Raw genomic sequence first — 10,381 nt, forward strand, 5'->3', positions numbered from 1 at the left:
CTAGTTACTTGAAAAAAGTAATCTGATTACGTAACTCGCATTACTTGTAATGAGTTACCCCCAACGCTGGTTACCTAGTCACAAGGTATTGTTTCAGAGCCATACAGAGAGCAACGAAATGACCGGGTGGTGGTAGTTTTCTAAATAATGTGTCATTGTTCAGGTTTACCAACTAAATTCGACTCAGTTCATCTACAGAGGAATAACACAATCCCACATCACATTATTGACTAAGACAAAATTGTTCTTCATTTCCTAATTCTGCCCTCAGAGCTGCAACATTTCCCACAAGACAATTCTGGAGCTCAGGTGAGTAATATGCTGGAGAACCATTTCTTATCTCCTAGCAACACGTAGAAGTTATAAATAGATTGTAAATACAACAATATGGTGGGCAAATTGATTTGCCTGGGGGGGGAAAATCTAAGAAGAAAAATAATGAAGATCAGATTCAGGAGGAGATGCTCTTCAACAGATGAGTCACATTTGAAGGAATTTTACCTGATTTTAGTAATATTAGCAATCATAATGCATTCAAAATCTGCATACTATTTTTCCATTCCAAGGTCCGTTTAGACCTGGTGGAACGGAAGCTTATAAAACAGTCATAACTTTTTTTTTTATACAAATGTTATATCTGATCAGTAACTAGTTAGTGAATGTGCAAAAATGCTAAGTTTTGAATGTTACAGCATTATTGCAACATTTACCCCCTTTTTATTCATTAAAAAATGGAGAAATTCTTTGAAATTTTAAAATTTACTTGAATGTATCACATTAAATTCATAAGAACAAATAATCTGACAGCTCAAAACCAGACCAAATTTTATGAAACCTACATGTTCATTTTGTAACAAAACAACATCTAAATTACTCTGGAATGTTTCAAATAAAATATAAATATGATAAATTTTTCATGCTGCAATGGTTCATCAATAGGGGTGCATATGTTGATGTTTATTAACAGTTCATTTCCAAAAACATGTACCAAGATATAGGAAAAGTATTTTGACCAAGTCCTAGATCATAATAAATCTGAATAAAATCATGTGCAAAGTTGATACCCAGGTCAAAGTGGACCTGAACTCAATAAGTGTACTTAAAAAATTTTTTTTTTTTAAATGGTTGTATCTTAAAAATTAAATTATGTGTACTTTCATGGATTGTAAATACAACAATATGGTGGGCAAATTGATTTGCCTGGGGGGGAAAAATCTAAGAAGAAAAATAATGAAGATCAGATTCAGGAGGAGATGCTCTTCAACAGATGAGTCACATTTGAAGGAATTTTACCTGATTTTAGTAATATTAGCAATCATAATGCATTCAAAATCTGCATACTATTTTTCCATTCCAAGGTCCGTTTAGACCTGGTGGAACGGAAGCTTATAAAACAGTCATAACTTTTTTTTTTATACAAATGTTATATCTGATCAGTAACTAGTTAGTGAATGTGCAAAAATGCTAAGTTTTGAATGTTACAGCATTATTGCAACATTTACCCCCTTTTTATTCATTAAAAAATGGAGAAATTCTTTGAAATTTTAAAATTTACTTGAATGTATCACATTAAATTCATAAGAACAAATAATCTGACAGCTCAAAACCAGACCAATTTTATGAAACCTACATGTTCATTTTGTAACAAAACAACATCTAAATTACTCTGGAATGTTTCAAATAAAATATAAATATGATACATTTTTCATGCTGCAATGGTTCATCAATAGGGGTGCATATGTTGATGTTTATTAACAGTTCATTTCCAAAAACATGTACCAAGATATAGGAAAAGTATTTTGACCAAGTCCTAGATCATAATAAATCTGAATAAAATCATGTGCAAAGTTGATACCCAGGTCAAAGTGGACCTGAACTCAATAAGTGTACTTAAAAAATTTTTTTTTTTTAAATGGTTGTATCTTAAAAATTAAATTATGTGTACTTTCATAGTCTTCATACCTTTTCAAAGTTTGGTTACCATACTACAAACTAAGCATTTTTTACTGTATCTCTTCCATGTCAAAATGGACCTGAATGCAGTATGATTCGACTGTCTGGTGGTTCTAACAGTTTGTATCTACACAAAAGATCTTCTGAAAGTTCACTCACCCACTGCTTCTTCTTGGTCTGGGAAATAAGTTGTTTATGCTGAGCTACCATCTTCTTCATCTCCTCCATGAGCTCCTCTTTGCATTTCTCCTTCACCTGTTTGCACTTTCTGTCCATCTCGGCCTGCGTGTTGGACACTGCTTTGTTCACCGCCTGCCTTTTCTCTTCCTCCATCTCTGCTCGCAACTGTAAGGACGACCACATTGCTGAGTTTGCTGCAATTTCCCCCTTTTTCCACCAACAAGGGTGGCTTTCTTGGAGGACAAGGGGTATCTTTGTATCTGGCCACAAGAGGGAGTCAGATGTCAGTCCAAAATGAAAGAACGTTCCTCACCTTGTCCAGAGCCTCTTTCAGGACGCGTTCGGTTTCGCGCTTGTTCTCCGCTTTCATCATTTCTTTAACGTCACTGAAGATCTTGGTGTATTTGTCGTGGCACATGTTTTGGCAGCTGCCTTCGTTGAGCGTCTGAGTGCCTCGGTGTACCATGCGAGGAGCTGGCGAGGAAGAGGACGAAGGCGAGCCAGACTTTTTGGTCTGGGTGGAGACAGATGTTCGTTCTAGTTGATGTGGAACAGCTGTTGGGATCTCCTGGCTTGAGCTGACAGCCTCCATCTCAGGCTCCAGTTCCTGATATAACAGCAGGAGATGGTAAAGGTGACGTGAACTCTATATATCACATCTCATTCAATAAACATGATATATTACAAACCTCTACTTTGGGCTCTGCGACTTGGGAACGGCGGCTCCTTTTAGCTTTGGGCTCTTGGTTGCCTTTCGACTGTCAACAACATAAGAAACCCAGATATTAAATAAAGCAAAGCCAATCTTGCATATTTAAAAATGAAATGTGACTTGTGGCACCAAAATGCTCACCTGCTCATTGGATGTGGAGGAGATGCTTGACTCTGCCTCTTCTTGTTTGTCTTCCTGTCTTTCGTGCCTGTCCGACCTGTCATGCTTCTCTTCCAGCTTCCCCTTCCAGGTACGGCCCTCCCTCAGGAACCGCTGATGGAGCTCCAGCTCATCACACGCCTTCTTCCACCCTGAGCTGCGCTTCACCTGCAGCTGCTGCAAGTTGATCGTGATCTCCTGGATGTTGTCAGAAGGAATCCATGCCCTGCAGCAAAACAGACATGAGTCTGCTAGTTTCACAAGCTAATTTGCCCACATACAGATCCTAATGTAACCTGAGGCTCACCTTTGGTGCTGGTGACCAAAGAACCGAACATCCACCTGATTGCCCTCCCTCTGCATCACCTTGGCTGGCCAATAACCAAAGCCCTTCATCCTGGCCCACACCAGCTCATGAGTCGGACTCTGATCACAGACAAACATCCTTAAAGGGTTAGTTCACCCAAAAATGAAAATTAGGCTGTGTTTTACTCACCCCCGAGGCATCCTAGGTGTATATGACTTTCTTCTAGAATCCAGTCGGGAGTTAGTACATTCACAAATCACATATAAATCTGCAGGAATGAATGCGTGTGTCTGTGCTTACACATGGGTAACAGAACCAGTTGTCGGGTCGTGCATTCGAGAGATAGAAGCAGTGTCTGCACAACATTAACTCATTCAGCTGGAACAAATAATAATTGTTAATTCATTGTTCAAAAAGAGCACAAAATCTTTTACCCATTAACCTAAGAATGTTGTCAAAAACCTATACAGAAAAGCTTAACTATGTTTGTCGAGTGCCTTAAACAAGTTTAAAATTCCAACTGTTTGCTCAGTCTGACCTCGTGGCATGTGTCGTTGTAGAGAAGTCTTGCAATTTCGGTCTGATCGCTGTTGACTGTTGACAGAGAATGTGGAATTAGTCAAGCTGACATTTAAGTGAAGTGCACACATGCTATTTCATAAATCACACTTTTGGTTCATACGGCTCACCTCCGTGCAGAATGGCTGTGTTGTGAACAATAAGCTGAGCGTCAGCCCTGAACTCCTCAAAGCTTTTGTATTTCCCCTCTGAGATGTTCTGTAGGAGAACAGAAGATACATGAGAACATGCTGAGGCTGATGGGACATGATCTTTGAATTGTTTCTACTAGTGTTTGGTCTGTGTACCTCTTGTACGTTATCCACATCCAGAGGCGTGTGAATCAGTCTTCTGTATATGGGTTGCTTTGACTCCTTGCCTCTCTTGTGCAGGTCCACAGCCTGAAAGATGATCAGATGGAAGAAATCTGCTTCACATTTCAACAGAAAACGCATTTGGGGGAAAGGCTTGATTTCTACATGATTTAGTGTGGAAAAAGTGAGAAGTGAAAGTGTGAAACGCACCCTTTCCTTCATACGTCCAAGAATGAACTTGAGGCATGTTGTCATTTCCTGTTTGTTCAAATTCTTCCTTTTACTGCCCTGTTAGTAAACATCACCACAAGAAACAAATGGTTTAATAACTACATCATAATCTGAGGTAACATACTCTTAAAATGCATTTGGGGGTTTAATGGTCACAAAAAAAAAAAAAAAAAATCACAAACATGCATTTCACATTTACACTACTGAATTTACACTACTGTTCAATAGTTTTTTTTAAGAAGTCTCTTATGCTCACCAAGGCTGCATTCATTTGATCTAAAATACAGTAAAAACAGCAACATTATGAAATATTATTACAATGTAAAATAACTGTTTTGTATTTTAATATATTTTAAAATGTAATTTATTCCTGTGATGGCAAAACTGAATTTACAGCAGCCATTACTCCAGTCTTCAGAGTCACACGATCCTTCAGAAATCATTCTATGTTGACATTCTAATTTTACTAATAATCCGAATAAAATGAAAAATATAAAAATATTTTTTTATCAAATAAAAATTAGCCTAAACTATTAGCCTAAACTATAATACCTAAACTATAAGCTGTTGCCAAAACAACATAACAATTTGGCAAATTAGTGTATCAGCTAAAGAGGCTTTGAACATCTAATTCAGTCAGAATTTTCAATCTGAGCTAGTCGTTTTCTAATGATCTCTCTATACCCACCCTGCAGATGCCGCACTGCCAGTGGGAGGTTGTGTCCCGTGGCCTCTGGTCTTCAGACACACATCGGAGGTGGTAGACACGGAAACAGCCATCACACTCCAGCACGTCTCCAGGAAGGTGACACTCAAAGCAGTACCAGTCATGACTTTCTGCTTCCCAGTCCTGAAACACACACAGTATAGTAATGCACATCCCCGCCCACCTGGGCCACCACCAAGCCCCCGGAAACAAAACCACCGATCCAGGAACGATTATTCTTTTCATGACCTGCAAACAAGTTCTTGATGAAATGGATTTAAGATCAGCCCTCTTACTATGAAAAGTTTTTCAAATTTGTGACCAGAGCCCTGAGAGACTACTAATATATAGCTTAAGTAAAAGCACCAACAACATGCAAAAGGTTTTCACATGTCAATTTGGTTTTATTATATTTATAAATATATTCTATCCAATGTATTAAAATATTATTTTATTTATTATTATAATTTTTTTTATAATTTTTTAATCAACATTTGAAGCTAAGAGAATACAGAGTACGAGGGCTTCGCTTCTATAATTAGCAGTTTTTCCAAAGCACCAAGAAAGCAAAAATATAAAACCCGCTCATTAGTTATAATAATGTAATGTAACAAACTAACATTAATCAAAAAATTGTAGGTGTATAATATGTTTGATATTATGAGAGGAACATAAACATGTTAAATTTTTGCATTTTGGTTCAATTTACATGACCATTTTTTGTGACTCAAGACGTTTTTACAATTCAAATGAAATTTGGAAATAGTTCAAACCTGGATAAAGCCTGTTTAACAGAGATTAAACCGTTTCAGATACTATGAAAGCAACAGATTTAAAACAAAGGAAATACCACCATGTATTTTCAACCAAATGGCCATTTAAATCAAACCTTAAAACATGACTAAATATTCTTTGAAAGAAATGGTGAGCAATCACATTCTCACATGCCACGATCACATTCAACGTATGTTAAGGCTATCCTCTAAAAATATCATCAATCTACTGCACACACCTCAATACACACCAACACACACCAGAGACATTCCACCATATTCACTTTTTTGGTTAGAGTACAAAATCTGCAGACTTTGACCAAAGTTTTACTTCAGAAAATGCTGCTACTGTCTGCAAATAGTTTTTATTCTTACCTTTAAAATGGGTCTAAACCAGTGTAAGAAGTAAACAGGGGTTTGAAGCAAAAATGCTAATACAGTGACGCATTCACTTTAAATAACTGATATATTTCTTAATTAGAAATATAATAATTACACATATTCATAAATATAGATTTCTAATTGTTTAGATCAAGAATTTCTGTTAATGAATTAATTACATTCTGCATACACGGAACATGCCCTTATAAATATAAAAATGCAGAAATCAGCTCTGAATGTGCAAATATTGTCCTTGAATAAGCAAGTTAACTGCTGACACTGGTCTTAGCCCTAGTAAACAGCTTGTTAACTTGGCAAAACACAGGTCTGACTGTGACTGGTTCTGACATTGAACTGGTCTTGACATTGACATACAAATCTCGCAAAAAACTAAATTTGATTTGAAAACATGTAAGAATAATATGTGTGAAGCATACGCACATCTTGGAAAAGAGCTTCAGAAGGCAGAGAGGGCTAAAGGAGAGAGAAATCACTAATAATGAGCATTCAGTGACAAAACAAAGTGCACAAAACCTCACACAGCACAGCACTGAAGCGAAATGAAGCTTGTTGATGCCAGTATAAATAGTGTGTATTATCATGATATTTTGATTGACAGTTAAATAGAACGTGCATTATTGATTTAAATTTCATGGAAAATTTTAAATTTTGGAGGCAAATGTCTAAAGGCCACACAGAAGCTCCCTTCAATTCAGCTGCTGTCCCATGCACAGGTTACACATACTATTAACTAAAGGGCAGATTATGTTGTTAATTAATGAAATCACAACAACTGGACGTAAACATACCTTGCTTCCCTCTGACATCTGCTCCTGCGATTGCAAGTGATCCAAAAAACATTGTTTAAAATCCTAATCTAAGAGCTGGGGTTGGCTGAAACTAACCACAGGCGCTCCTTGTTAGGAACTCGCGGGTGGGTTTTTGGTGTGTGTGAGAAATACCAGAATGCAGCACACAACAACAAAAACATGAATCTATACCAGGGGTTCCCAACCACATTCCTGGCGCCCCGCCAACACTGCATGTTTTTCATGTCTCCTTAATCAAACACACCTGATTGAGGTCCTCAGCTCATTAGTAGAGACTCTAAGACCTGAAATGGGTGTCAGACAAAGGAGAGATGCAAAATGTGCAGTGTTGGGGGGGCTCCAGGAATGTGGTTGGGAACCACTGATCTGCTCATATATTCATAAATATGCTGTGTATACATAAACTAGTATTCAAAAGTTTGGGGTCAATGAGATTATTTTAAATATTTCTGAAAGAAGCTCACCAAGGCTGCATTTATTTGATCAAAAATACAGTAATATTGTGAAAAATTATTACAATTTAAAATAACTGATTTCTACTTGATTATATTTTAAAATGTAATTTATTCCTGTGATGGCAAAGCTGAATTTTCAGCAGCCATTACTCCAGTCTTCAGTGTCACATGATCTTTTAGAAATCAAATTTCTTATCATCAATGTTGAAATCAGTTTTGCTGCTTGATATTTTCGTGGAGATACATTGTTTAGGATACTAAAATGAATAGAAAGTTCAAAAGAACATTTCTTTGAAATAAGAAAATGTAACAATGTAAAAGTCTTTACTGTCAAAGTTGATCAAATGTAATAAAATTAATTTCTTTCAAACTGACCCCACAGTTTGAATAGTAGTATATGTAGACAGGGCTGTCATACAAATAAGCAAATATTTGAATATTGAATGAAGACCACACATATAGCTGATGAAACCTGGGATAGATATGTATCTTTCTAGCTTTAAGCCATACCCCAAAAACAAACAGTGCTTCCTTCAAGCATGCTCTCTCACACAGCAGAGGAATGTCTCTATGTGCTGGTGAAGTCACTGAAACATCAGCATCTACCATCACTAGTGCATACAGAGGAAGTTGACAGCTGAAAACTCACAGTTGAGTTTTTTTTGTTTGTTTGTTTGTTTGTTTTTTGGTCCATATAAGCTGAGGAACCAATCAAATGTTTTACTGATGGTCTTCAGTAACGCACGGCTGTGCTGAAGCCAGCAGCATATCTACATTTTGAGCTCTTTATTTCATTTGATTAATGTGTAGTAAAACCAAGCCATGTTTACCTTTAGCATTTTTATCTAGGAGTAGGGCTATCAAAATGACTGAAAAACTAAATTCGAATTTTCCACTTAAATATGATCAAAATTCAAATTATATTCAAATTTAAAAGGCATAATTTCATTTAGGGGAAAAAAAGCTTTTGGCTTCTCTCCTGAGGCCACAAGAGGGCGCATCGAGCAAAATATTATGCACGTTTCTTCAAAGCATAATAAAATAACACGACTATCTTTGAAAAAAAGTGCATAATGTTTAAAATAATGTTTATAAACCATATATACTTAATAAAGTTGCTTAAACAATTAGAAAAAAAACAGCACCATGTATGTATATGTATAGTTTAATACAAAGGACCAAAAACCAATCACAAAGAGTATCGAAATTCAAATATTTTTTTGGACAGCCCTATCTAGGAGGCATGTAGATAAAAGTATGTCATGTTTAAAATAGACATGCTCTGGTTTATGTCTCACCATCTCGTCTCCTGGAAGCCAGTATCCCTCCTGTTCGATCCCGGCCTTGGAGCCTTTGCAGCCCACTGTGAGCGTCTCCACCACCAGACCGTCTTTCACAGCCAGAACTAGATGTCTGGCCGTGTCTTTAGAGTGCATCCCATACACACGACTTAAATATCTGCACCAAAACACGCAAGGCCATCTCTTAGATAGGATTTAAATGTATACATTGATATTATTAGAAAAGAGAGAAGAATTAAAGCATTTACTTTGAGATTCTGTCCATGTTTGCGATTTGTTTCTGATTGCGGATGACTTCGATGGCTGACCAGACATACTGAACCACCTTGGGGTCCGCTTGCCTCTTTTTCACCACCCTCGACATTATGGCCAGTTTCAACCTAGAATAATTAAACCAGAACAAGCTCTTGAACAAACACATACGCTGCTCACAATAAGCAAAGTACAGTCTGAAGCGCTTAGGTGCTTGCATATAAAACAGCAAAATGCAAATATTTGTTGTTTTGTCAGAGACGGCATCAAATTACACACCATTTCTCTCTACAGTGCCTCTCATTGTGCATCTACATCATTGTGGACAAACAATAAATCTTCACGGAAAATGTCACCAAAGTATAACATAACTTCATCATTAAGTCTCCATCTAAATGAACTCTGTTCTCTTTATAAAGAGCTCCTGCAACTATAATCACATGTAAACCTAGGGCGGAAATTCTTCTAGGATCTTTATATAAAAAATATAGAGATTTACAGAGATTATACAGAGATTTACAGTCAAAATGAAATGTAGAAAGCAAAACCAGTTCTATAAAAACCCTCAGCAGTATTCACTCTGCAGAGTGCCAGCTAGGCCTGTCGCAATAATTAAATAACCATCTAATCGCGATTATTTGATCTAACCGCGATTGTTTCAGACAACCGTGATTCTTGTGCTTTTTATATGGCACAAGGGGGAGTCATACACCAAAAGAAACAGAAGAGCACCAGTTTGATTTTCATGCACTGTATAGCCTATATCATCTGAAGCCATTCCAAATCTTATTGTGAGGGACAGAATTATATTTACATTGTTAAATTTAAGTTTACAGAAATTGATCTTCCTTCTGCTGCAGCTGTCAGTCATTCTCCGCTCAGCATTCAAACAGCACGTCACGTTCAGTTATGACAGTCAGCACGGTAAAACTCTCTCTCCAAGATGATATATTCCCATTATAATACTTGATGTGTAGATAAAGGTCTGGGGATTCGCATAAAATGACATCTTGCTGGAGTTCATTGCTCTCTCATTTCTATTCTCTTTGTTTGTGTACAGTGTGGAATGCAGTGCGCTGTGACTTATGTTGCTTCAATTTCATAGCTTATATATTTTTATTCAAATGTAGTTTTTCTCTGTAATGAGGAAGTGAGTATTTAGTGGATTATGTATAACAAAGGGTTAAAAAAAAGAGTGACCATTAGTTCCACAAACACAGTATTGATATTCTGTAGTGGTGTAGAAAAAAAATAGCACTGGTGTTGGAT

General features: G+C 36.9%; 1 protein-coding gene across 4 annotated transcripts in view; it reads right to left on the reverse strand.

Annotated features, from left to right (window-relative positions):
- LOC107729650 (zinc finger MYND domain-containing protein 11-like) overlaps positions 1-10,381 on the reverse strand; it is a 19,927-nt gene that overhangs the window by 5,506 nt on the left and 4,040 nt on the right. The window contains exons 2-16 of one of the 4 annotated variants that reach the window (XM_016540287.1): positions 9,109-9,240; positions 8,858-9,017; positions 7,084-7,107; positions 6,716-6,748; positions 5,103-5,264; positions 4,394-4,471; positions 4,178-4,270; positions 4,001-4,088; positions 3,850-3,905; positions 3,612-3,689; positions 3,312-3,430; positions 2,987-3,230; positions 2,823-2,891; positions 2,447-2,740; positions 2,113-2,298 (exon numbers count right to left, since the gene is read on the reverse strand). In XM_016540287.1, coding sequence (XP_016395773.1) covers positions 2,113-2,298; positions 2,447-2,740; positions 2,823-2,891; positions 2,987-3,230; positions 3,312-3,430; positions 3,612-3,689; positions 3,850-3,905; positions 4,001-4,088; positions 4,178-4,270; positions 4,394-4,471; positions 5,103-5,264; positions 6,716-6,748; positions 7,084-7,107; positions 8,858-9,017; positions 9,109-9,224 — 1,800 coding nt within the window. In that variant the 5' untranslated portion in view covers positions 9,225-9,240. The remainder of the gene's footprint in view (positions 1-2,112; positions 2,299-2,446; positions 2,741-2,822; positions 2,892-2,986; positions 3,231-3,311; positions 3,431-3,611; positions 3,690-3,849; positions 3,906-4,000; positions 4,089-4,177; positions 4,271-4,393; positions 4,472-5,102; positions 5,265-6,715; positions 6,749-7,083; positions 7,108-8,857; positions 9,018-9,108; positions 9,241-10,381) is intronic. The other 3 variants (XM_016540288.1, XM_016540289.1, XM_016540290.1) reach the window with 3 other exon arrangements.

Source organism: Sinocyclocheilus rhinocerous, unplaced genomic scaffold (assembly GCF_001515625.1).
Source record: "Sinocyclocheilus rhinocerous isolate Xijiao unplaced genomic scaffold, SAMN03320098_v1.1 scaffold278, whole genome shotgun sequence".
Classification (NCBI taxonomy): Eukaryota; Metazoa; Chordata; class Actinopteri; order Cypriniformes; family Cyprinidae; genus Sinocyclocheilus; species Sinocyclocheilus rhinocerous.